This window comes from Macaca thibetana, chromosome 2 (genome assembly GCF_024542745.1).
Source record: "Macaca thibetana thibetana isolate TM-01 chromosome 2, ASM2454274v1, whole genome shotgun sequence".
Lineage (NCBI taxonomy): Eukaryota > Metazoa > Chordata > Mammalia > Primates > Cercopithecidae > Macaca > Macaca thibetana.
In genome coordinates this window covers 165,724,425-165,752,171 of record NC_065579.1, presented here as the reverse complement: position 1 = coordinate 165,752,171, position 27,747 = coordinate 165,724,425, and the positions used below count along the sequence as shown (strand labels likewise).

The 27,747-nt window shown below is 34.0% G+C and overlaps 1 protein-coding gene across 8 annotated transcripts in view; it reads left to right on the top strand.

Annotated features, from left to right (window-relative positions):
* The window catches only part of DZIP3 (DAZ interacting zinc finger protein 3), a 97,505-nt gene that overhangs the window by 56,032 nt on the left and 13,726 nt on the right, over positions 1–27,747 (top strand). For all 8 annotated transcript variants that reach the window (XR_007723644.1, XM_050781975.1, XM_050781976.1 and 5 more), the window contains 12 exons: positions 872–904; positions 2,247–2,416; positions 3,212–3,256; positions 6,411–6,436; positions 9,379–9,544; positions 10,973–11,068; positions 11,230–11,357; positions 18,776–18,844; positions 21,674–21,770; positions 23,204–23,307; positions 24,915–25,002; positions 26,936–27,037. Coding sequence is in view for 7 of the 8 variants with exons in the window: in XM_050781975.1 (XP_050637932.1) it covers positions 872–904; positions 2,247–2,416; positions 3,212–3,256; positions 6,411–6,436; positions 9,379–9,544; positions 10,973–11,068; positions 11,230–11,357; positions 18,776–18,844; positions 21,674–21,770; positions 23,204–23,307; positions 24,915–25,002; positions 26,936–27,037 (1,124 nt within the window). In the remaining variant the exon portion in view is untranslated. The remainder of the gene's footprint in view (positions 1–871; positions 905–2,246; positions 2,417–3,211; positions 3,257–6,410; positions 6,437–9,378; positions 9,545–10,972; positions 11,069–11,229; positions 11,358–18,775; positions 18,845–21,673; positions 21,771–23,203; positions 23,308–24,914; positions 25,003–26,935; positions 27,038–27,747) is intronic.

The window sequence follows — 27,747 nt, the reverse complement described above, 5'->3', positions numbered from 1 at the left end:
TTCAGTCTTGGTATTTACTAAGGCTCTGGAATACCTTTGTTTTCTTGCATAATCAAAGAATGAAAGAAGAGGACACTGAGTTTGATATATAAGAAAGTCAGGCAAGAATTTTTGACTTATAAATTAGGGTTTTAAAAAATACATTTACTCTATTAGGATTTTAAGTGATACATGAGAATAGAGTATTTGAGAAAGAGTTTTGAGCACCCATTCAATTCAAGGTATTTTAAGCAGTTCTTACTCAAGCAGTCAGAAGAGCTTATTGGTCAAGTCCCTTTACTAGAGGCTTTCTTACCATCTTATATTTCTTTCCTCAGCTATTATAGTTGCTTTTTATTTGGATATCTGATAATTTGATTAACATCCATCATCCCACTAAATCTCCATGAAGATTGTCCTTTTTTTCTTCACCATTCAATCTCTGGAGCTTAACACAGCCTGATATACATTGTAGTGCTCAGTATTAATGGGCAAGGAGAGCAAGTGCTGATCTGGATAAATCAGATTGCTAAAAAGGTCCCAACTTTCAATGGAGGTTTGCTGTGTAATTAACTATTGTTTCATGGCCTTAGACTGTAAACATAAGTATTTGTCGCTTGGTTTAAAGTGCTTGTGTTCTAGGCTTTATCTGTGATACCACATTTTTGTTTACTTTTTTTTTCTCTAATCATGGATTTATAACCTTTATGTGATAATCTAAAGATTGTGTCTTATCTAAACTGAATTGATGAGCAAAGCTGGTTATTTTTCCAGTTACTTATAGAATAAATTGGTGCAATATAAAAATATTCTGCCTTTTCTTAATCCTAGCCAGACATTCATTTGTTGCATTTACAATTGTACATCTAAAATTTTTCTTTATGTATTATAGGAATTGCTCTACAGTCAATAACGGGCAGTCAGCGTAAGTATATTTAAAAATAAAATGTATATTTTAAGTATTTTAAGTAAATATATTTAAAAATAAAATGTGTAAAATGACTTAACGAGATACCTATGGAATTTTTATTTGATCAAATAAACTAAATGATAAACTATAATTGTGAAGAACTTGGGCCAGGCGCAATGGCTCACGCCCATAATCCCTGTACTTTAGGAGGCTGAGGCAGGTGGATCACAAGGTCAGGAGATTGAGACCATCCTGGCCAACATGGTGAAACCCCATCTCTACTAAAAATACAAAAATTAGCCAGGTGTGGTGGCTGGTGCCTGTAGTCCCAGCTACTCAGGAGGCTGAGACAGGAAAATCGCTTGAATGCAGAAGGCAGAGGTTGCAGTGAGCCAAGATCATGCCACTGCACTCCAGCTTGGGTGACAGAGCAAGACTCAGTCTCCAAAAAAAAAAAAAAAGAAATTGGAAAATCATGTGATCAAATCACCCCTGGTCTGCTGAATCAAGAATGAGCTTTATTCTGCCTTTGGCTTAGTGCATGTGCTCCAGGATTTTCCCAAAGATTATGTTCTAACGTTTTAGTCACAGAAACTTCAGCAGGCAAAAATACCTTCCCGCTTTCTCTGTTTGGTGTTTAGCGCGTATAACTTCATTTAGTCTGTCTGTCTGTTTATAGCTATATACTTTTTTTGCCAGGTGATAAGTTGTAATTTTTTTATTTCCATTTTTGTGCTGTTGTTTTTTTAAGTGTAATTAATATTCTTCAATTAAAATTATACTTAAAAATATACCACCACAGATTTGTTTGGGATAAAATGCTGGACTCTCAGAGACCAGTCAGACAAAGTCCACAAGTTTTGAGACTGAGTCTCTGGGCCAGTATCAAGGAGCAAAGTCTCAAAGAAAAGATCACGTAATAGGGGGCTCACACCCCTCTTATGAAAAAGAAAGAAAACAGAAAAAATAGATCTTCTATCTTCTTATTCTTTATATTTCAGATGTATGTGCTAAAATAATACGAGTTGAAGTATTAATAGGATCAAAGTCAGAACATGCAAAATGTTAGTATTTAGAGTCTGCTTAAGTTCTACAGTATCTATTATCTAGAGTCTACCTAAGATTCCAGTAGGTAACATAGCACTCAGGTTCATATTGGTTAGTTCCAGACTGGTGTTTGCACATATTATTTGGTAATTGATAAATGAACATCACATTTTCATCGAGTAATTGAAAAGAGTAAGATATCTTTTATTTCTATTTTGTGAATGTTGCTTTTTTGGCAAACATTTTAATATTGATAAGAAGCTGAAATTGCTTTCATCTAGATTTTGAGAATTTTGTCTTTAATGTTTAGGTATTGAAATAGAAGAGTTACAGAATGAGGAAGAAGAACTAAGTCCACCTCTCATGGAGTACAATATAAATGTGAAATCAAACCCTGAAATACAGTTTGCAGAACTTAATAAAGATGGGGCCTCAATACCCAGTGAATCTTCAACAGAATCTCTTAAAGATCTCCAGGAAGTATAAGCTCTCATTAATATTTGAGTTAGAAGAACTTATTCTGGGCCTTTAATTTGTTGCATGTGCTGTACTTAAAGCATCCCAGATAATTTTAGCTTATATTTTCATAGTGTTTATATAGAGCTTGAATTGGAATGGTCCTTTCCTCAGTACTTCCTTCCATAATCTTTCCTGCCATAACCATTTATTTTGCCATCATTTCTTAAATACTTATGTGGCAAGCATTATGCTAGATTGTAATTTTTTTTTTAATCCCAATTGAAGTGGATGTGGGAAGGTATTAGAAAGTAGAAGAAAGTATAGTCTAAAATAGAGAGGGAAGAAAGGAAGAGAAAAGTGGGATATTTCAAAACCATTTGTGCAGAGGTAGAATGTAAATAATCCAGAATGGAATCTCCATATTTCTTTACAAATAAGTGGTAATGGTTATTATATAGTCACTAAATTCTTCTTAGATCTTTCATCTTATAGGCATGAATATGTTGCTTTTTAAAAAGTGCCTTCCTCCTTTGTTACTCACATCCATGTGTGTAAGTGAGCATCTGTGAACTTTTATTAGTAACCTACTTATTGACATGATGTGTCGTTCCTTTATTCATCAGTGATTATTTAAGGACAGAAAACTAGGATTAAGATAAAAATGATAAAAACAAAAATAATTGTTTCCATAGAATCTAGAAAGAAATATCTATAATATTAGAAAACAAAAGATCTTAGTGGTTAGAGGAGATATATTTTGCAAAATAACCCATTGAACAATTTGAATTACATATTTAATAATTTTTTATCTACTAGGTTAAGAGTAAACAAAGGAAAAAGAAAAAGACTAAGAATAAAAAGGTAAGAGACTATAATAGCATTATAATAACTGATTATGAACACTTGATTAAATACATGAATTCATTGTTAGAACTTAAATTAGTTCAAATAGACATATAGCACAAATGATTCAATAGCTTACTGAATATATGATTATAGAGAAGTCTGCATATGTTATATCCTGAATGATTCTGAAGTATGAAATTGTATTTCATATTTCCCTAAATTGTAATTTATATATTTGCATATATAAATATAGACTGAATTAGTCACATGAAAATTTCATTAATTTCTACATACCACTTATTTTTAAAATGAGTACTCATTGTTTTAAGAACAGCTCTTTGTCGTATCTTTATTGATATGTTTAGAAGCAGCTTTCAAAACTTTTAAGAAATCTTGATTTTTTTCTTTTTGTCTGAGACTATGCCAAAAATGCAATCATGTGCACAAAAAGGTACAAATACAAACCTCTTGCATTGCTGCTTTTTTGATATTTGTCAGTTGCTAGATACAAGTCAGTATCTAGCACAGTTTTAGCAGTGAGTCTCTTAATTGCTAGGAAAACTATAAGGGAAAGCCACATGTCTTTTTGTAATCAAGCATATAGCTAACCACCATGTTATGCAACTTTGTGGTGAAAATACATTGTTTTCTAGCCTGAAAAATATTTTTAAAATCTTGATATATTCTGTATATTATAAATTGAATGAGGATATTTGCCCAACCACAATCTGGTAAGCCCATGTTGTTAGTCATTGGAAAGTGTAAACGAATTGTAATCATTAATGAAACTTAAGACACTGAAGATGAATTTGTAAAATACTCATGAAGTCAAGATTTAGAAAAGAATTTATATTCGAATCTGATAAGTAAAATATCATTGTTATATTTAACAATCATTTATTATAATTTATTTTACTTAAAAGTTATGAAAGTTAAATTTTATTTTTTAAAGACATGAGTATGGAGATTTTTCCTTACTTTTAGACAGTTCTTATCTGATAAAACAAACTAATCTGTTATTTTGATGATATTTTTAATTTTTGCCAAAGTATTGGTAAGTCATGTGTCTAATACTACATAAAACTGTCCAAGTAAATTCACAGCTGTCAAACCACCAAACTAAGTTGCAAGGGCATATACTGTGTCTTGCCTTTACTGCCATAAAATTAAAATATGGTAATGCTCAAGTTCTCAAATTTTAGTTAAAATCCCATTTCTACTTCAAATTGAAATTAAAAAGGTAACAAACACAACTAGAAATAATATATTTGTTACTATAAATATAATTACACCACTCAAGAATTCGTGACTAGTAATATTAATTTTTTAAATTAAATGTCAGCCAGTATCTAGGAACTTTTGTTTCTTTAACATCCTAAGGTTTTCTTCAATTTATATTATTAAGTGAAGTTGAAATACTTTCTGAAAGTAAGATAATTTTATCAAGATAAAATTTGGACATTAAAAGAGAGATCTTATATCTTTTACCTAAATTTTAAAGTGGGACCTAAAAAATGTCCTAGGACCTATGAAATGCTAAAAATTTATGCATATTATTACTTCATATGGAATAGTCTTATTCAAATAATCAGTTACTGTATTGTAGGCACAAGTATTGTCTAGTTATAGCGCAGAGCAACCAGTTATAAAAAGTGAAGTCAACCAGAGGGAGACTGACTCCATCTCAAAAAAAAAAAAAAAGTAAAATCAACCAAACTCTCTAATCAGAAGTTCTCATGAAAAATTCTAGCATGTAGAAATTTGCTTGTGTTCTACAGTGCTGACAAAGTCTCCATGAGTGAAACTGTGTCCTCTTTTACTTATTTTATTACATAATATGTCTGACTTACATCCTAAAAATACCTATCAGGGACTCTCTGAAAGAATATGAAGGAAAAGTAAAATTTGTATAGCAAATAGAGGGGCAGTACAGATAACTTCTAACTAGTATATATAGGAACTTTGTAGCTACTCTATATGTTCCCTTTCTTCAGTTAAGTATTTAGTATTTGGCTTCTAATATATCCAAATTATAAATTACTCTTTTGGGGGTTAATAAGATCCTCACATCCTCCACTTAGGGTTAAGTTGGGCAAAAGAAGAGAAGACCTGTGATGAAGTGTTGGGAAAAAGGAAACGTGACAGGAAATAAATCCAGCTCATCAAATCGGGTGACCTTGGCCAATCTCACTTTATGCCAATGAATGTGCATGAAGTTGTCGTGGGAAGAGCCAAAAGGGAATTTGAGAAATAATCCATTATGCTAGATGTGTTTATTGTGAACAATCAAAAGTCTTTTCAACTCAGGTATTCAAGTACACTAGAGCAAAGGCAGGAGTCAATAATTCTAAAACAGAATCAAATTGGTACTGGATATTACTGGACATTAAGCATAAGGACAGACACTGAAACACAAAAATCTTAGTATACAGACAAGAAAGCTAAACAAATTTGTACATACAGCATTGTATCTATAGAGAAGGAGACCCTGAAGTTTCTTGTATGCAAGAGATGGTAGAAATTAGTACCGTAATACTCTTAGTTTAATGCATGTTAAATGCCATTGATACTACCTTTATTTGGTATGCTGCCTTTATAGTTTTATTTTAATGAACATGAAATTTAGGACTTTAGGAATTTTTTCAAATGTGATCTTAACACTTCTTTTTCTGTGAGATTCTTAATGTATCTGTCTGATTTCTCCTTATATATAGGTTTTCAAGAACCCTTGTAGTTAGTGTAGGAATAAATTGGAATTATATACATTGTGTCCAAAGATATATTAGTAGGTACAAACACATCTCCAATACTCACCTCTCATCTGAATCAGTGATTTTGAAGTCATGTTTCAAGACTCAGTAGTAGATTATAAGACAAATTTAGTAGATCACAGCTGCCATTTTAAAAAAAGGAAATAAAATAAATAGGAATAAAAAAATACTAGAGTTCATCACATACAATATGAGTAAGTTTTATTTCATGAAACTTATATTTCAGTTTTATACTTAGGTATAAAAGTATATGTGTAAGTGCATATGATATCATGATATATATTTCTTTAGTTATGATCAAAAATTTTTTGAGAAACACTGACCTAAATGTAATTATATTACATTATGTTGTTTTGATATAGTTGATATAGATTACTAATTCTTAGGTTATTTTTCAGAATAAAGACTCAAAAGAAGACCAAGTGTAAGTATTAGTTTATTTAGTTTTTAAGTTTTTCTTAGTATTTTTAAGACATACTTTCCTAATACAACACAAGCTTCCTTCCTTTTAGAAGTTTTCTAAGAGAAGAAGGATAGTTCCTTGTCTTAATAATTAATAAGTTGCTGCTTTTTTATAGGAAGTAACAAAAAAGTTAAATGATCATTTAACGTTTAATTATCATTTGCTTTGGAAGAATAGAACCTCCTACCATTTTTCTATAAGGCTACTTGAGTCGTTTTAAAATATAGTCTACATTGTAGTTGGACTGTATTTTAGTCTAGACATTGTAGTCTAGACCAAATCTCAACTAAGACCTAATTCTAAAGGATGCATCACTCCTAGGTTTGTAGCCTAGGAGCAATAGGTTATGCCATATAGCCTAGGCGTGTAGTAAGTTATACCATCTAGTTTTGTTATGTCCCAGTAACCCCTTTTACCAAAAAGTTTGGCTTTGTTGTTTTTAAGACTTAACGTGCATTTTTTTAATCCAGTTATTCACAGTGAATTTTGAACCTTTAATGGAAACATTTTAATGGCAAAATAATCACTGTATTTTGCATGTATTGTGCATGATTAATAACAGTGTAGTAGATGAAGGAAGGGATGGAGACAGTCTAATGAAGAGATCATTATTCCTACCAAAAAGTTTGTTAATTGAATAGTAGTGACTTTGGAGAATTCTGAGGACATAAAGTAAGATATCTTTAAAACAGCAGCAAGAACATATTTTGTTAACTTTAAAGCTATCACTTCTTGTTGATATTTTCAATTAATGTGATCCACTTAATATATAAAATAGTTCATCATTTAAAATGGGTTTTCACTTTCTTTAGCAACAAGTTGAACCACTGGAGCAATAGTTTTGTTTTGTTTTTAGGCTGTGTCTAAATGCCATAAATATAGCTTAATAAAGATAAAACAATGTCATCAATCACTTTGCTCATCTTGCTTACACAGTGGATCCAAATCTGGATAATGATCAGATCATCTAGAAAGCTTTGTCTTTAAATGAGAATTTTCAAATATACACAAAAAGAGAATGGTATATATATAATAACATATATACCTATAACTCTGATTCAACAGTTATCTATGTTTTTCACATTTGTTTCATACTTCCTTTGACATTTTGTTCTCTATTGAAGTGTTTTCAATCCCAAACATCCTTGTAATTTCACCCCTTCATTCTTCAGTTTACATCTTAAAAATATGAACATTTTCCTATATTATCTCAATGCTGTTACTGTGTAGTCTTGTACTGCATAACAACATTTTGATCAAGGACAGACCTCAGGTATGATGTTGGTCCCATAAAATTATAATGAAGCTGAAAAATTCCTATTGCCTAGTAGTGGTGTAGCTATCATAACATTGTAGTGCTATTACTTTACTTTTTATAAATTTAGTGTAGCCTAAGTTTGTGGTATTTATTATAAAGTCTACAGTAGTATATAGTACTCACCACTCATTCACTGACTCACCCAGAGCACCGTCCAGTCCTACAAGCTCCATTCATGGTAAATGCCCTATACAGGTATACAATATTTTATGTTTTATATTGTATTTTTACTGTAATTTTTCTATGTTAGATACGTTTAAATACAGAAATACTTGTTACAACTGCCTGTCATATTCAGTACAGTAATATGTTATAATATGTTATAACAGGTTTGTAGCCTCGGAGCAATATGTGTGTAGTAGGCTATACCATCTAGTTTTGTGTAATAACACTCTATGATATGTTACGACAAAAGCGCTTAACAACACATTTCTCAGAAAGTATCCTTGTTGTTAAGCAATGCCTGAGTGTACTTTAAAAAATTTAGGAATAATCTTAGTGAACTTTTCAAAAACACAAATTCATTTATATTTTTACAGTTGTAGGGGTGCCTGGAAACATTTAATTTTTAAAAGCTCTTCAGGTAGCGTAGAAAAGTAATTGAGTTTAAGAATCGGTGGTCTACACAAGCAATTGATTTCATCGAACTTTTCAGAATGTTTGGGTCACTCTAGAATACCTCAGTAATACCTAATTACTGCTTATATAGTATTTTATGAATTATTCCACAAGCATTACATTTCATTGTTTTCTAGATCTCAGAAGTGTTCTAAAAAAGTAATAATGTATCCCTAGAGTTTCTATTCACTAGTTAAATTGAGTCATATCACACTCTAAGTAAAAATACTCCTATTTCTTGTTGCCATTCAAAGAGATTAGAAGGGAAATTTAGAGCTACTAAGTAGTAGGCCAAGTGAAAGGACAGTAGCATGCAATTAAATTTTAGAAAAAAAGTGTAGAAATTGGTTAATTGCCATTGTATATATATATATAGTATTTTCATTTTTTAAAAGTGGTCTCAGTAGTGTAGTTACTGAAATCCATGTTATTACTGTAGTTCTTGTTAAAAGTTCTGTTACAAAAGAAACCTCCATTTCACAGTCTATTTTATATTGCTGTTTTCAACTCTCTATTTAAACGTACATTGGACCTAATCACTGAAGTTGCTTAAACTAACCTACTTGTCAAGAAAATTAAGGGGGAACAAATAATGTTATGATGGTAAAGTAATACAGCAGATGTGGAAATGCTTGCCAATATTCCTGAAAGTACTGTTTTCTAAAGGAACTGATGTTACTAGTTATAATTTGTAAAGTGAACTCTGTAGTGTCATAATTCTTGAAAACAGTGGCATGAACAGAATTAAATAGGTACCTTGATTGAGTGCTACTTTAAATATGCTAATATTCATATGAATCTTCAAAAGAAAGACTCAGTATGAATACTATCCAAACTTTCTTTGGTCATGAACCCTTCTAATGCTGAGCATCTTATGAAACCAGTATAATACTCTTTGGAAGCAATAGCTTAGATGAAAATCACTATACAATTGTAAAAGCTCACATTGATTATGTCACCACTACAGCCCATATATGGTAGAAAAGGAAGAGCAGTTGAAGAAAGAACAAGCAAATCCACACTCAGTCAGTAGACCTATAAAAGATGATGCAAATGATGTTCAAGAGGATTCTGCAATGGAAGACAAGTTCTACAGCCTGGATGAATTGCATATTCTGGACATGATAGAGCAGGTAAGTATGATTAGAGAGGGTGCCTGCCTTCTTTTAGATTCATTTGTTATCTAGAGTTTTTCCTGTGACTCTTTAAACAGCAAGACCCTTTGAAAAGCCCAGTGGTTTATACTGTTTGTGAGGAGAAAGAGAAAAACATAAAAGGTAAGGAGGGATATATGAAGGAAAATAGAATAAGAAAACAAAGAACCCCTAGGAGCTGGAAACTTCACTTTAGCCCTCAAACCATTTCCTGGCTTTAAATATAGGGCAAAGTTAATTACAAATGCATTTCTTGCAAAGGTTTTTCAAATACCACAAAGGGAAAAAAAAAGACTAGCATAATCCTACTAGATTACATGTCATGAGAAAAATAGTTTTGTAATATAAAGCTGCTTTCATTTTTAAAAATTAAATATGATTGTTACAGTGAAACATCTACAAAAAATATTGATGTATAATCATTTTTTTTCTGGCTCCATTCCTGGTAGTAGTCACTGCTTGGAATGATGTACCTGTATGTGAAGAGGCATGTGAACACGATTTAAGTGCTCAACAGCAAATGAAATAATTTTTTTAAAAACAATTTTTTTTACCTACTAATGAGAATTCAATGATAACCTGCTCTGCTGTTTAAATATAGTGGTATGTAATATGTAGGAATCCTCATTGTCTAAGGGTACAGTTAGTGCAAATGATTCCCTGGCTGATAGTACAACATTCATATAATGTTGTCATACCTTTTTTTCTCCTAATTAGAATATGTACATTTTAACTGAAATGACATATTCTTAGCTCTGGATATCACACTACAGTTTAAATATGAGATCTCTGGTTTTCATTTTATAGCCATGAGACTATGGGAACTCAAAAGATAGAATTAAAATGTCACATATCTTTAAAAAAGTTTATTCATAAAACCTGTTTATCATCTGCATATTGTGTCAAGAGCTATGCTAAGACAGAGTCTCTACAATCTATGGATAATATTTACAATCTAGTAGATAAATAGAACATTAAACTCAAATGATACCGTGTAATAAGTAAGTGCGTGGGCAATTAAGACTGCCTTAGAATGCAGGCCCCTCCACTTACTGTCTATGTGATTTGGGGCAAGTTACTCACTATTTTATCATCTCTAAAATGAAAATAATGACTGCCTATGTCATTTGGTTCTTACAACATAAAAGCATTACAAAGAAAATGCTAAAGAAAAGGTAAGCATGCAGGTAGTGGTATCCAGCAGTAGCAGCAACAGGGAAGTAACTGGTACTGTTTATTAAATGCTGTAATTGAGGGGAGGTGGGTTTATCTAAATTGGGTGTTTGACTTGAGACAAAAAACATGAAAGGAGTTAGATGGCAACTTGAAATCCCTTTCGGATATCTAAAATATTACTGATTTTTTTTTAGAGGAAAATAATACATGCATATTTCCTTTGCTCAATAGGGCTCAGCTGGCAAAGTCACTACAGACTATGGAGAAACTGAAAAGGAAAGGCTTGCTCGTCAAAGGCAGCTTTATAAATTGCACTATCAGTGTGAAGTAAGTATTTTTGCCATTAGATCTGAGGGAAGTGAGAAGTATTTCAAATATTACACTTACTGGTGCTTTCTGTTTGAAAAGAACTTAGTTTGTTTGCTTTTTTCTTTCAATTTCTGGTGACTTGAACGTAATTATCTGAAATAATATTTTTTATTGATCAGGATTTCAAAAGACAGTTGAGAACAGTGACTTTTCGGTGGCAAGAAAACCAAATGCAGATGAAAAAGAAAGACAAAATTATCGCGTCTCTTAATCAACAAGTGGCTTTTGGAATCAATAAGGTTTCCAAGTAAGTGTAAGTCTTTTGATAAAGGGAAATTCTGGGTTTGTTCCATATCTTTAATAGTTAATCCCTGCGTAACCGCTAGATGGCACTGTGACTACACATTAGGCATTCTAACCACAAGACTGCATTTGTTTAAAAACCAACCGTATTTTGTCTTGCCAACTGGATTGAGAAATAAGCAGCTGCTCACACTATATATCAAACTTTTCATGTATTGGCTGAACAAGTGTGAAGATAATAGAATTACATGAGAAAAATAATTAACTTTCAGGTCATGACTCTAATTTGTAAAAATGTGACCAATGATTGGCTGTTTCTTTATAGTATATGAGTACATTTCTTAAAGACACCAAGGAATCAGTTGAGTGTATTTTTATGTTGGTCTCTCATTTCTGTTCTAAGCCTGCGAGATTGAAAACAAATCTTTATGTTTGTTTGATTGATTGGGGGAGACTTTTTCCCCCCTTACCCCAATCTCTTTTCTCCTAAACCTGAAGTATTAAATGCCTTCAGATAAAAAATTCTGACTGACTTAGGGAAAAATTAGTAACCTGCTTTGTTCTTTTTGTACTAATCACTGCTTCCAACCTGTATTTGTTTAAATAGTAGCATAGTTTGTAGCACATTATTTTAATAAACAGTAATACCATAAGACACCAGCCATCCAAGAAGTCTAGTTTAAAATCCATTGCAGTTTCTAGAAAGCTGATAGGGAGAATAGACAAGTGCTTTGAATGTCTTTGAGTGGAGAGTCCAAGATATTTCTTATAAAATTGGGGAAATATTTGCCAGAGATTTAGGTCTTAATTTTTCTTTCATATATTGTATCTACCACATGAAGGGGTTATCAGGAAGAACTAGATGCCATAGTTCTGACAACATAATTTCGCTCACAAACATTGTCAGACTTATCCTGACTAAAGTTAGAGAGATCCTTCAAGTTCAGAAGGCTGTGAGGACTTAAGAAAACTTAGACAAATGAAGCTGGCTGCGATGATTTAAGAAACTGTACTTTAGGTTGGACGCGGTGGCTCACGCCTGTAATCCCAGCACTTTGGGAGGCTGAGGCGGGTGGATCACTTGAGGTTGGGAGTTTAAGACCAGCCTGACCAACATGGAGAAACCCCATCTCTACTAAAAATACAAAATTAGCCAGGTGTGGTGGTATATGCCTGTAATCCCAGCTACTTGGGAGGCTGAGGCAGGAGAATTGCTTGAACCCAGAAGGCAGAGGTTGTGGTGAGCCGAGATCATGCCATTGCACTCCAGTCTGGGGAACAAGAGCAAAACTCACAAAAAAACAAAAAAAAAAAAAGAAAGAAAGAAACTGTACTTCAGCATTCAGAACTTCATCTGGATGACCAATCCAGAAATATGTCATATAATATCAGAGATTAGAAAAGCAATGCCATCAATGCAGATGAGCTACCTCTCTTCCATCTGAAGATATCCCTCCACAACTCTTGACCACGGATCCATGCACTCACTCTATATGCTTGAGGCTATAAGCAGTCCACTTTAGGTGATGCATATGTCTTCACAAAAATGAACATTTCGTGTTGGGCATTCACCAAACATCAAGGGCCTACTATATTAGAAAACTTATGGAAGCCACATGTAGAAGATACCAAGATGTGTGAGACATTCATTATGATCTAATGGAGAGTGTAGATTAACATGTAAGGATAAAATTACATAAAACAGAGACTTCCAGGTCCACCAAGATGTATAGTCCCATTCCTTACAGCTGTTTCTTGTTGAAACTTTAACACCCTGGATGTAACGAAACAGACAAGCATAGGGACGCTCTAGAAGATGGAATAAGAAAGCATGCTGTCTAAAGACATTGAGACTTGAGGAATGAGCTGGCAGTAAATTTTCTCTCTGCCTTCCGTATATCTCGGGACACTTTGGAAGCCTTCAACCTAGAATTGCTAATAAGCACAAGGGGAGAAAAACTCTAGAAAAGCCTGTCCCTTCTAGCCAAAGGATCAGTAAAATGAAATTATAACAATAGAAAGGCTTTTTGACAATACCCACCCTACTGCAGCCACACACTAGTGGCCCCACACCACCCCTTGGAAGTAGGCAGTACACGCTGATTCTCCCACCTAAGTAAGTAGCAGCAATCCTATTTTCCTGTTGGGGTAGTGTTGGCAGTACTAAGCAAGCAGCTGACTTCCAAGTTCCACTGGGGAAAAGGAGACAGTGCTTTAATTCCTCTGCCAGGATGTGTCAGTGTGGTCCAGCTGAAAGCTGAACCTCTACTGCTACCCAGCACCAAGGTTACTTAAGCCAGTCTGAGACAAAGCTAATCAATACTAGCTTCATCCTTACTCCCTCTCACTAGGAATTAAGACTTCACCCATGGGGCTAGTTGGCATTCCCTTTTACCCCCTTCCCTCAGCTGGTGCCAGAAGGGCACAACAGGGAGCTGAACTTCTGCTTCTACCCTGCAGCAACAAAGTACTGCAAGTCAGTCCTTTGCTTTCTCCTTTCCTAATGTCAGCAGGGCCCAGCAAGGAGCTGATCTTATTTTCCACTTGGAGGCAAAAAGGCAGTGTGAGCTGGTGCTCCACTTTCATGGGAACGTGTCAGTTGGGCTGGGAGGGGAGCTGAACTTGTACACTCTCATCTGCATTGAGGCAGTGTGAGTCAGTGCCCACTTTTCCTGGGGTGCATTTGGTAGAGCTCAGTGCAAAGCCATGCATACACACCTCCTTGGCTTTTACATTATACCTCAACAGGAGACTGCCTGCTAAAAATAGGAAGATTAAATAGAACCCAGAGTCTCATAATATTCAAAATATCTAGGCTACATTAGAAAACATAGATCATACCAAGAACCAGGAAATTAAGACAAGAAAGACAAAAGACCAACAAATGACAATATTAATATTATTCAGATATTTGAATTATCTGACAAGGATTTTAAAGCAACCATCATAAAAATGCTTCAACAAAATCTTGAAACAAATGAAAACCTAGAATATCTCAGGAAGGAAATAAGTTATAATAAAGAATGGAAATTATATACTAGAAAATACAGTGATTGAAATTAAAACTTGCTGGATATAATCACTAGTAAAGTGGAGATGACCGAGGATTGAATCAGTGAACTTGGGGACAGATGAGTAGAATGAACTCAATCTAAAGAAAAAAGAGAAAATAGACTGGGGGAAAAAAATTAAAAAGAGTCTAAAGGACCTTTGAGCCAATAACAAAAGAGCTAAAGTACTTGTCACTGGAATTTCAAAAAGAGAGCAGAATGAGAGACTGAAAAAGTATTCAAAGAAATACTGAAAATTTCCTAAATTTGATGAAATTTATAAATTTACAAATTCAAAAACTAAGTGAACCCCAAATAGCAAAAACTCAAATCCATGCTAAGACACATCATAACTTAACTTCTGAAAACAAAAGACAAAGAAAAGACTTGAAAACAGGCAGAGAAAAACATTACTTATGAGAACAGTAATTTGAATGACAACAGATTTTTCATTTGAAACCATGAAGGCCAGAATGAAGTGGCAGTTTATTCAGTTAACGAAAGAAAAGAGCAGAACCATGAATCCTGTATTTAGCAAAAATATTGTGTAGGAATAGAAGAAAATAAAAACAGTCTCAGATGATGGAAAATTATAAGAATTTATTGCTAGCAAATTCACATAGCCTACCATTAAAGAATGGCTGTAGGAAGGTCTCTAAACTTTAAAAATATATATATAGTAGAAGCTTGAAACTTCAGAAAGGAAAGAAGACCATCAGAATGAGTAAAGAGTAAGATAAATAATAAGTTTCCTACTGTTTATTAATTTCTTAAACCATGTTTGATGGTTGAAGCAAAAATTTTAACACCATCTCGTGGAATTCAATGTATGTAGAAGACACACAACAATATATTCAAAAAGTGAGGAGGGTAAAGGGACCTAAATGAGAATAAAGCTAAGGATATATCCTGCAGACGTTTATGAAAAAAAGTAAGAGTGGCTATATTAAAATCAGATTAAATGGATTTCAGAAGAAAGAAGACTGTTGGACACAAAGAGGGACATTACCTAATGATAAAAGGATCAATCCACAAGAACCTCAAGGTATATGTACGAAAAACAGCCTCAAAACACATGAAGTAAAACCTGATAGAACTGAAAGAAGAAATGAAAAAGTTTACCATTATAATTGAACGCTTCAAACTCCACTCTCAATTGATAGTACTACTAAACAGAAAATCAACAAGGATATAGAAGACCTCAATAACCACCATCAACCAGCAGGACCTAATTGATATTTATAGAACACCCCAGATAACAGTAGAATACACATACTTTCAAGTGACCACAGGATGTATCTACCAAGATAGACAGTATTCTGGGCCATAAAACAAACCTCAACAACAAATTTAAGAGTTGAAATCATGCAAAGCATGTTCTCAGGTCACAATGGAGTCAAATTAGACATCAACGGGGAGATACCAAGAAACCTCCAAAGACCTGGAAACTACACAACCCATGTCTAAATAATCCATGGGTCAAAGAAGAGATCTCAAGAGAAACAAAATACATTGAATTTATATGAAAATACAGTATGTCAAAATTTGTGCCACACAGCTGAGGCAGTGCTGAGAAGATTATAACACTAAATATACACATTAGAAAGAGAAAAGTCTTTAGTGGATAATCCAAGCTCTCACTTCCAAGATCCCAGAAAAAGAAAACCAAAATAGACTCAAAGCTTGCAGGAGGAAATAAATTACAAAGATTAGAAATAATAGAAGCAGGATGCAGTGGTGCACACCTGTAGTCCCAGCTAGTTGAGAGGCTGAGATGGGAGGATTGCTTGAATACCCAGGAGTTACAGTTCAGCATGGGCAACATAGCGAAGCCCCATTTCAAAAAAAAAAAAAAAACGAAACTAAGAAAGAATGAGTTGGAAAAAGAAAAATAGTAGAGAAAATCCATGAAACAAAAAGCTGTATCTTTGAAAAGGTCAATAAAATTGACAAACCTCTAGCAAGACTGACAACATAAAAGAAAAGACATAAATTACTACCATCCAGAATGAAACAGTGATATCACTGCAAATACTACAAACACTGCAGACATCAGAGAATTATGCTGAATGAAAAAAGCCAGTTCCAAAAGCTTATATATGTTTCTATTTGCTGAACATTCTTGAAATGACAAAATTATAAAAATGGAAAACAGATTAGTGGTTCCAAGGTTATAAGAAGGGAATGAGAGTGGAAGGGAAGTGGTTGTGGCTTTAAAAGGGCAAAATGAAAGATCCCTGTGGTGATAGAACGGTTCAGTATCTCGACTCTATCACCATCAATATTCTGGTTAGGGTATTATACAGTAGTTTTGCAAGATTTTACCATTGGGAGAAATCAGGGAAAGGATTCATGGGTTCTTTGTGTATTATTTCTTGTACTTGCATGTGAACTTACAATTATCTCAAAATAAAAAGTTAACTTTTAAAAAACAATGAATAACTGTCAAACAAGAGTATACTTAGTGGAAGTTTTGTAGGGTAGAGAGAATACTTTTGATTGTTGTGATCAGGAACTTCTTTCAATGAAGAACTTTATTAAAGACACAGTACTGAACCTAGGCATTGAAGGTTAGGTGGGATGAGATGGAAGAAAAGACAGGGCATCAAAGCAGAATGGACATAATGACTACTCTGTGTTCTCAGATAAGCTTTTGAACGTTTTCTTCGTGTAATTCATCTGAACATTGCCCAAGAGTATGTGATAAAATATAAATATTCTTTAATTGTAAATGTTGGCTTCTTTGATCTTGGAATATGGAGATTAGAAAGCAAAAATGGTGTGGGTTTTTTTGGCCTAATTCAATTTGATGTGTGCAGTAAATGTTTGGCAAATATTTGTTGATGATAGTTGAAGTGTTAACAAAGAAAATTTTATGGAAGTGACTTACTTTGGATAAACTGCAATAAGCAGTTAATCATATGTCAAGAAACTGCTGTCAACAGTCTGTAATAAAACTTGATAGTCAGCTAGAGTTAACTTGAGAACTTTAGATTTTTCAGAAAGAAAATCTAGTAATTTCATCCTGTTATATTAAACATGAGAAAAAGACTGAGAAGTTAGGACTGCCTGAACATATGTAGCTGGCTCTTATCTGAGCTGGATAGTAAGAACTATGCCTACCTTATCCTCTATTATTTAAGAGTCTAGGTGTTCTGAATTCCCCACTAGTTATGTCAACTATTATTGCCCACTCTAAACTAGAGTTGGGTAGAATATTGAAGTAATGGAAGTATACAAAGGCAAATGAGATGTCAGTCTTACAAATTTTAACTGCTTTTCAACTCTGTCAACGTATTCCTATATATTACACTAACAAAGCTTATATTTCTTAATATTTCACTTGAGAACATGACCTCTTTTGTACAGAAAGAGACCTGGTTTCTTTTCACTGCATTCTCAGACCAACAGAGCATTACCTATAAGTCTCTAAGTCTTCTAAGAAGCTTAGAGTAAAGGTGAATGGGTAGTCTCTGAAATCTAGTAGTGAGCAATCCATCCAACATTAAAGTCATCATTTCAAAGACTTATTATTCCAATAATTTATATTAACCAAAATTATTCTATTTATCCCGAGTTTAAATACATTAGAGACTTAAAGAGAAATGTGTTTTTATTATAAATCTTTTCATATTGAAGTTAATTACTAGGTTTATGTAAAAGCTTGGTTGTGAAAAGATACAGCAGCATAAGGGAGGAACATCAGAAACGGTATGTGAATATATGTCAACCCAAAAGTATTTGCGTTTCTCTTAGTTTCTTACATATTAATTTTGAAGCTGATCACAGGCTATAGATTCTGATTTATACAAAATTTTTACCCATTCTTTCCATGATAAGATCATGTGAGTGACCCCCAGGTGATAATTCATAGTTTTAATTTGCATTTACACATAGCCTCATCACTTCAATATTTAAGGTTTGATTTCCTTTAGACCTTAAATCTTTCATAATTTGCATGACTTGATATAATACCACTTTAAGGAACTTAAAGTTCTTAATCTCACAACAGGCTTAGAAAATCAGAAGATACCATCTCTTGTTTTCTAGTAGGTAAGCTGAAGCATGAAGAGCTAAAAACATTTTTCCAAGTCACTGCACTTAGGATGCAAGATAACACTTCTCTTTTGCTTTCTAATTTACTGAATTAGAACTTAGTTCCCCTCTCTTTGGGAAGTCAGTAAATCAGACATCAGAAACAAGATACATTTCAAAAGGGCCAGTTCTAGGAGTTCAGTTGTATTCAGGCTCAAGATTTGTGGCACCAAATGGACATACTTTGTCTCCTCCACAGCTGTAGTTAGAGCTGTTCTGACTGTGTTAACAACAAATAATTTCTAACATCTTTTGACTTTCTTGCTTGTTTGCTTAGATTACAGCGTCAAATCCACGCTAAAGATAATGAAATCAAGAACCTTAAAGAGCAACTTTCTATGAAAAGGTACAAACTTAGCTTTTTCTTTGGGTGCACTCTCTCTGAAACTGTATTTCACTGAACACTTTCTGACTGGCATATCGATGTTATTTATCTTTCAAACTGGCATACTTTTGAGACTGATGTTGAACAGTATTAATAATACACTGGGACAAAAGGTGTAAACTGGGGGTATCTTAGGCAAATAGGGAGGTATGGTCACTTTAGCTTTGACTCTAGAAAACTGCTAGAAGAATCTGTATCAGCAGCGTTACAGTCCTAGAACAAACTACTGCCAGAGACTAGATCTTAAGAGTTACCCCAGTCAATACTATTAGATGTGACTGCTTTATGTAACTGGCCAAGTTTTATTCTTACTCATCTATTTTGCCTGTGGGTAATTTTTTTAATAACACTTTTTTGAAATCCATTTCATATAGCATAAAATTATCTCTGTTAAAATATACAATTTATTGATTTAGAATATTCACAGAGGTTTACAGTCATCACCACTATCTATTTCCAGAACATTTTTGTCACCCCAAAAAAGAAGCCCATTAGATGTCATTCCCTATTCTCCCCTCCTCCAGCTTCTGGCAACCACTAATTTATTTTCTGTCTGTATGGATTTGCCTCTTCTGAACATTTCATATAAATTGGATCACATAATATGTAGCCTCTTGTGAGTAACATTTTTCACTTAACATATTTTCAAAATTCACCCATGTTGTAGCATGTATCATTACTCATACCTTTTTATGGATAAATAATATTCCATTCCTTGGCTATATCTTATTTTATTTTTCATCAGTTGATGGACATTTGGCTTGTTTCCATTGTTTGGCTATTATAAATACTGTTATCAATATTTACATACAGATTTGTGAACATGTTTTTGTATTTCTTGGGTATGTACCAAGGAGTAGAATTGCTTGGTGATCAGTAAACTTTATGTTTAACTTTTTGAGGAATTGCCAAACTGTTTTCCAAGTAGCTGCACCATTTTTTAATCCTATAAACAGTGTATGAGGGTTTCAGTTTCTCCACATTCTGATCAACATTTCTTACACATGTTAGATTACATCTTTATTTTACCCATTGTATTATGTGTGAAGCAGTATATAAATGTGGTTTTGATTTGCATTTTCCCACTGATTATGTTGAGCATCTTTTCATGTGCTTATTGACCAGTTATGTATCTTCTTGGAGAAATGTCTATTCAAATCCTTTGCCCATTTAAAAAATTAGATTGTCTTTTTATTGTTGAGTTTTAAGAGTTCTTGTCCCTTACCAGATACAAGTCCCTTATCAGATACATGATTTTCAAATACTCTCATTCTGTGGGTTGCCTTTTCATTTTCTTGATGTCATTTAAAGCACAAAACTTAATTTGATGAAGTCCAATTTGTAATTTTTTTCTTTTAGGCAAATTTTACATGATATTTAGTGGTATAATAATTCCTTTTATGTTAATATATCTGCTTGAATATTTTATTTTTTTCTCCTCAAAAAAGTCTAACCTTAGTGATATTTATAATATACTGTTACCAAATTTCTCATCAATGTTTGTTAGGTCCTCAAGTATCCAAGTGTTTCTAATAATAAAACATCAATGACGGCCTTTGTGACAGTCTCTATTATAATGCTGTATTTTCAATTAATTGTTTTCATTAAATTTAGAATTTGGTTTGTATGTTTATAGAATTCTGGGACTCAAGTGTAGGAAGCTGAGATGGGATAGAAAAAAAAGGAACCTCATAGGTAACCATTTCCCTAATGTCCTTCATAAACAATGTCTTTACCATCATCTCCCTCCTTCCCTCTCAAACTATAGGGTTTGCTTTCATTGTTGAATGTAAGCACTGAATGTGAGCACTGAAAATGTTGAATGTGAGCACTGAAAGAACCAGTCATATATTTTAATGCAGTGACTTCACTTAATGACAGGTATAATAAAAACCTGTGTGGTTACTATCATTGAGATAACAAAAAAGCTTATAGAAATTTTATGTAGAACTTATTAATCAAGATAGTAGCTAACATTTATTTGGTGCTTATTATGTGCCAAACACAAAGTGCTTTATATTATCTGAATTAATTTTCACAACAGCTCTTTAAGTAGTACCATTTTTTCCATTTTCCTGATTTTTACATGTGAGGAAACTGAGGTATAGAGAAATTAAATAGCTTGCTGTCTTAGGTTGAACTGTTCTATCAAAATACCATTGATTGGGTGGCTTATAAAAATAGAATTGTATCTCTCACAGTTCTGGAAGCTGGGAAGTCCAAGATCAAGGTAGCAGCCTATTTGGTATCTGGTGAGGATCCACTTCCTCATAGACAGCCGTCTTCCCACTGTAACTTCACATAGCAGAAGGCAGGCAAGGGAGCGCTCTCAAGCCTTTTTAAAAAGGGCATTAATTCCATTCGTTATAGTTCCGCCCTCATGACTGATCATCTCCCAAAGACACCACCTCCTAATACCATCACTTTGGGGGTTAAGATTCTACATATGAGTTTTGGGGGTACCCAAACATTCAGTTTATTGTACTTGCCCAGGGGTTTTACATTTAATAAGTTGTGGAGCTAAGATTCATCCTCAGACAACTTGATTTAAGAGCCAAGTTTTGAATCATAACCTCTACCCTGATAGCTTTAAAACTTCTATACTCTTGATAAGTAAAGAATAACAATAGGGATTGAACAATATCCTCTCTTATTTCTATGTGCTATATATACTTCTCCAAGAAATAATTTCCTACTGATTGTATAACTTATCTTTCTTCCTCCTGAATTAGATGAAAAAGGCTGTGCTTGATGTAATATTGCAGAGTCTTTAATGATCATGTATTTCAGATCTCAGTGGGAAGTGGAAAAACATAATCTGGAAAGCACAATGAAAACATACATAAGCAAACTGAATGCAGAAACTAGCAGAGCTTTAACAGCGGAGGTAAAAACAAAACAAAACGGGGACAGGGGTATGGGGTGAGGGGAAAACTTCTACTTGTATACCATCATACTAAAGAATTTTTAAAAGATTGTTTTTTGTATAAACAGAAATAAGACATCTTAGTATCAGCCAGGAAAATACAGCTCAAAGTCTTGTGCTTTTTTGACTCATTGGCATATCATGTGTGAATACTACAGTTTTGATGATCTTATGTTGTTTCCCCCCAATGACTTGAAGAAATTGGTCTATTACAGTATGTAAAGCAAATACAGACATCTTGGGGAAATTCTGATGAAGCCAAGTCACTAAGCCAAACTTCTAATAATAACGTTTTATTGCTGCCACAATATCTTCGTTTGCTACTTCCGATATAGATCTTACAAAAATACATACACGTCATACACCTGAATATAAAAAACCCAACTTTTCAGACTGCAGTAAAGTTACCCAAATTTTTCTAAGTTAGACCACCACACAACTAGGGTCTCTCAAAAGAAATATGATTGTATGTGTGTATGTCATTTTTATATATACATAACAAAACTTGATACACAATAAGATTCACATTTTTGGAGAGCTCGCTGACATTAAAAGCACCACCAACCTTCCACCTGTCATGGGTAAGCTCTGTTCTCTAGCAGAGTACTTGGGATCCTGGAAGTCAGCAACCAAGAAGTAGTATCTGAACCAAAAATCCATGAAGAATACTGTTGGGATACTAGCTTTAACAAAAGAAAAAGTTCAGATTACTTTAAAAGCTCAAGTTTGTATGCAGTGTTTTTTATTGTTTTTAATCAGTAAGTTTCTTTGTGCTTCTATTATTAATTTTAGAAAGAAAGAACTTTCTAATACTTAATGCTGTCCAACAGTGTATTTTAGTGAATACTGAGTGTTTAGTAGTAAAAAACAGAAGCTAAATGAATACAAGTAGTGATATGGAAAGGATTCCTGCTACGGGAGAGACACTGAACTACGTAATCTCCTAAGCCCATTTGTATCTTTCTGTATGATCTTCTTATTACCTCTTCATCAATGACCAAAAAAATAGATAACAGGAGTGTTCTCAAACTACTGCATGTTAGAATTACCAGAGAGCTTTTAAAAATGCCAATGCCCAAGCTATACCCAGTATCAATCAAATTAGAATATCTGGGACGAAGGCACCATTTTTTAAAGTTTCTGAGATGATTCCAGTGTGAGTACACATTTGAAAAGCCATGCTCTAGAATGTTTACCAACCTAGTAACCATTAAATAAAGAAATTAGAAATTAGATTTAAAAGCTTTTGTGATGTATCTTGAATGGTCAAGGAACCTAGATGCTATTGGAAGAAATTGAGAAATAGCTTTAAATTTACTTGAGATGATTGAGAAGAGAATGTTCCTTTACAAGCACACCTTCAACTTCTTTCTCTTTCTCTCAAAAACCTGTAGGTGTATTTCTTACAGTGTCGTAGGGATTTTGGTTTGCTTCATCTAGAGCAGACTGAAAAGGAATGTCTCAATCAGCTTGCCAGGGTGACTCACATGGCAGCAAGGTAATCTTTCCCTCTTCCTTAATGCATATTAGTTTTAGAGATGTTAGCAAGTGTCTCCACGGTTGAATGTAATCTGTGATGTGTTTTACATATGTGACATCAGAGTTCTTAAAGAAGCTCTTGTGGGTTTTTTTGTTTTGTTTTGTTTTGTTTCGTTTTTCCCCCCTGAAATTCCTTTTACCAGAAGCTGCTGTTGTTGCTGTTGTTGTTGTTGTTGTTGTCAAACCTCAAAAGTCATTTAGTTACTTTGATGCTTGTACTTGGCTGCTTCTGCTGAAGCACTGAGAAGTCTACTGAGTACTATGTACAATAATAGCTGCTGAAAGATTTTTTCCCTTCCTCTGTAGTGAAGTAGATCAAAAGTCTCAGAGACATACATGAACACCAGACACTTATGAAACAAGGTAGATTCTAATTGGAAGACTTTTTTTCTAATTGTTTTCCTTTATAATGCCTGATTTTAAACACCTAGGGAAACATCAGTATTAACACCTAAATCGTATGTTAAAGGTAGTCTTCTGCTATGCTTTTATAGTAATTATAGAGTAATTTTCAAATATTGAACAGGTTGCATGAAACTCTCCATAAATTTATAATTTCATGGGGTACACCAAACTTAAAGAGTTAATTAAATTAGAATCTCTGGGACCCAGGCATCATTATTTTTAAATGATTATTATTTTAATAATCAGCATTGTTCTTTCATTCTAAAGAATCAGAGTCTTTGATGTTTCGCAAGATTATCAGGATATACTGATGTGCACTCAAGTCAGGGAAGTACTGTTGTAAATGATCTATTTTTGCTTGCTAGAAGGAGGAAGAGTGCTCTATACAATTAGGATATTATGGAACTTCTTTGTATGAGATTATCCTAGTGATAACTTGTTCAGCTCTTATAAAATTGTTGGGCTGGGTGATACTGGCGTGGGATGTTATAACGGATAAAACCTTTTAAAAGGCCATATGAAATATTTTTTCTAGAGATAATAGACCCTAATGACTTCAAAGTTGTTCCTACTTTTGTTAAGTCGTTTGGTAGGCATGAGTTGATAAAACTATTGTTTGTGCAATTTATGTACTGTATAAAGGCAGCAACCTCATTTATCCTCATAGAGAGGGTATTTCTAATTTATCCTCCCAGAGACAGTATCTTTTTCTAATTTACAAAGGAGCCATATAGACCAACCATGGCTTTTTGATGTCAGAGTTAATGTGAAGATAGTCCAAAACTTGCTTCCAACATGGGTCAACATTTTAGAGAACACCACTGTATTAGATTACTAAAGCTTTCCTGCTTCATTGGAAAGATTCCTTACAAAGGTTTTATAACATGTACTAAATATATATCATCAAGATAGAAAAAAAAACTTGTTCTGGAAGTATCAATTATATTTGCTCTTGAAAAATGAATTTTTTTATTACTGTTTTTGTTATTTTTAGTAACACACCTGTCCATACCTCTTTATGTCCATTTGAAGTAATTGTTGGTGATGGGGGTAATTTTATTTTTTGTTGACATATATGCTAGAAAGCATGATAGACATGTTTGGAAACCTCAGTGTTACAAAAAGAAAGAACTTTCTTTTGTGTCTCCTTTTCTACAACAGCAACCTAGAATCACTTCAATTAAAGGCTGCGGTAGACAGTTGGAATGCCATTGTGGCAGATGTTAGAAACAAGATTGCATTCCTCAGGGTAAGTCCTGAAGTATATTTAGAGAAAATTGGCTTAATGTTATAGATGGTGTAAAGTTAGAAAACATATTAGTAGAAAAAATTGGCCGGGCGCGGTGGCTCAAGCCTGTAATCCCAGCACTTTGGGAGGCCGAGACGGGCGGATCACGAGGTCAGGAGATCGAGACCATCCTGGCTAACACAGTGAAACCCCGTCTCTACTAAAAATACAAAAACTTAGCCGGGCGAGGTGGCGAGCGCCTGTAGTTCCAGCTACTCGGGAGGCTGAGGCAGGAGAATGGCGTGAACCCGGGAGGCGGAGCTTGCAGTGAGCTGAGATCCGGCCACTGCACTCCAGCCTGGGTGACAGAGCGAGACTCCGTCTCAACAAAAAAAAAAAAAAAAGAAAAAATTAAGGAAGAACATATTTTCCATTTTAGTTATTAAAGTTTATGCCTTCACTTTGAGATTACTTCCTTGTGGTTGGTTGTAGATAACATCCTAGATTCACACATGTAGTCTTTTATATCCTTAGTCAAGAAAATAATAAACTCAAAAATTGTGCCCTCACACCTAGCTTTCCTAGAATTTCAAATCTAACAGTGCCCCAATCAAAACTAAATGTTTTGGCCAGGCACGGTGGCTCATGCCTGTAATCCCAGCATTTTGGGAGCCAAGGCGAAAGGATCACTTGAGCCAGGTGCTCAAGGTTATGGTGAGCTCTGATCATGCCACTGCACTACAGCCTGGACTACAGAGTGAGACTCTGTCTCTAAAAGAAAATTTGGAATAAAAGCTAAATGTTTTAATGCAGTCTGAGTAATAATGTGTTTACAGAATTAAAAGGAAAATCAAGTAGGCCTGTATTTGTTTTCAGTCTAACTTTTTATGTAATTATTCCATAATGCAAAATAGTAAATTCCTAAGTACTGGTGTAGGACCATGCTACAGATAATCTAAAGAGATAATCCACTGACTATTTATTAATTGATTTTATTTTAGAATCTTTTTGTATTTATATACTAAGGTCAATATATAATGTTGATTTTTTTGTGATTTCACAACACTGTCAGCAAAAAAAAAAGCATTGCCATTCAATTGTGAAGTGCCAAAAGCAACTGGATATTTGTCCAGCTCCCTTGAGGGTTTTCACTGTTTCTCTCCAAACTCTTTCTTACTCAGTCTTTAGTGATGCTTAGGGTTTCTGTTGGGTTTATTCAAAATTTTGGCCTCAAAAGACCTGCCCCATGTTTTCTTCCAAGCACATGTCCTCCATGCAGAAGTTTCTAAATGTTTTGTTTTATAAGACTTTTTTTCCCAGTTCTTATGAGTTCTTTACAAAATAATGTGGTAAGCAAAAGTGGGGACAATGCCAAAAAATGTTGAAAACGTGTTGTTAAACTTCCAGGTGGGAGTTTTTGTCAGAATCCAAGAGAATAAAATGTACAAGGAGCTAGAACAAGCTAGAGTTACAGATTGTGAGATAAACACAATGTAGAATTTAATAAGTAATGTCTGAAATTTTTCCTTCAGTTTTTAAAATGAACATTTGCAAGTAGTTTAACTGCTTGTTACAAATACATTTTTCCCCTATTTTTTAGCCAGTATAATATTTATAGCTTCTTGAATCTTTAGTCTCTTTTTTTATTTATGTCAGTGGTTCCTATTTTAGAGCTGAAAATTTTGGAAACACTGAGGAATTATCACAAGGATCTGTGAATTATCTGTGTCTCTGTTTCTTATTAACCAGTAATGACTCTTAAAAATACAACTGTTTACATGTGGGGATGGTCTATAGCATTTTTTTTTTAGTCAGAACCTGTTTTTATATTATTTCTGACAGGTTGGGAACCACTCTTTTACGTTGTATTATTCAGAACTACATCAGATATTCCCATATGCTGTCTCTTTAAAGTTGATTGTTGTCTAAAGTATTTTTAGTCTTCTTCTACCAGACACAGTACAATGAACAAATAAACAAAGTAAAGCAAGGATTTGCCTTGAGTACCTTGCCTCCAGTCCAGCTTCCTCCTCCACCACCCAGTCCTGAGATACTGGTAAGAAATACAACATTTTGAATAATTGCCCTTTTCATTTTGACAAAATGGTAAGGGCTGTGAAACACTGAATATACAGTATGTTTAATGTGTGTTCAAAATGGAATAGGCACATATTGTGAGTATCAGTTGTAATTAAGACCAAACCTTCGAGTCACCAGATGATATAATTAGATGGGTAAGGCCTGTACAATAGGTTGTATCACTGGATTTTAGTGAAGCATTTGATATGCATAGAGTAATATATTCTCACTCATCCTATTTCATTTACCTTGTGGGAGCTAAATGATGAATACTGAGACTTCCCAGTGTCCTCATGTTACCACTAGATCAGAATTCCCCAACCCCTGGGACACGGACCAGTGCGCAGCAGGAGGTGAGCGGTTGATGAACAAGCAAAACTTTATGTACAGCTGCTCCCCATTGCTCGCATTACCACCTGAGCTCCGCATACTGTCAGATCAGCTGCAGCACTAGATTCTCACAGGAGTGTGAACCATATTGTGAACTGTGCATATGAAGGATCTAGGTTGTGTGCTTCTTGTGAGAATCTAATGCCTGATGATCTGTCACTGTCTCTGATCATCCCCAGATGGGACTATCTAGTTGTAGAAAAACAAGCTTGGGGCTCCCACTTATTCTACATTATAGTGAGTTATATAATTATTTTATTATATATTACAATGTAATAATACTAGAAATAAAGTACA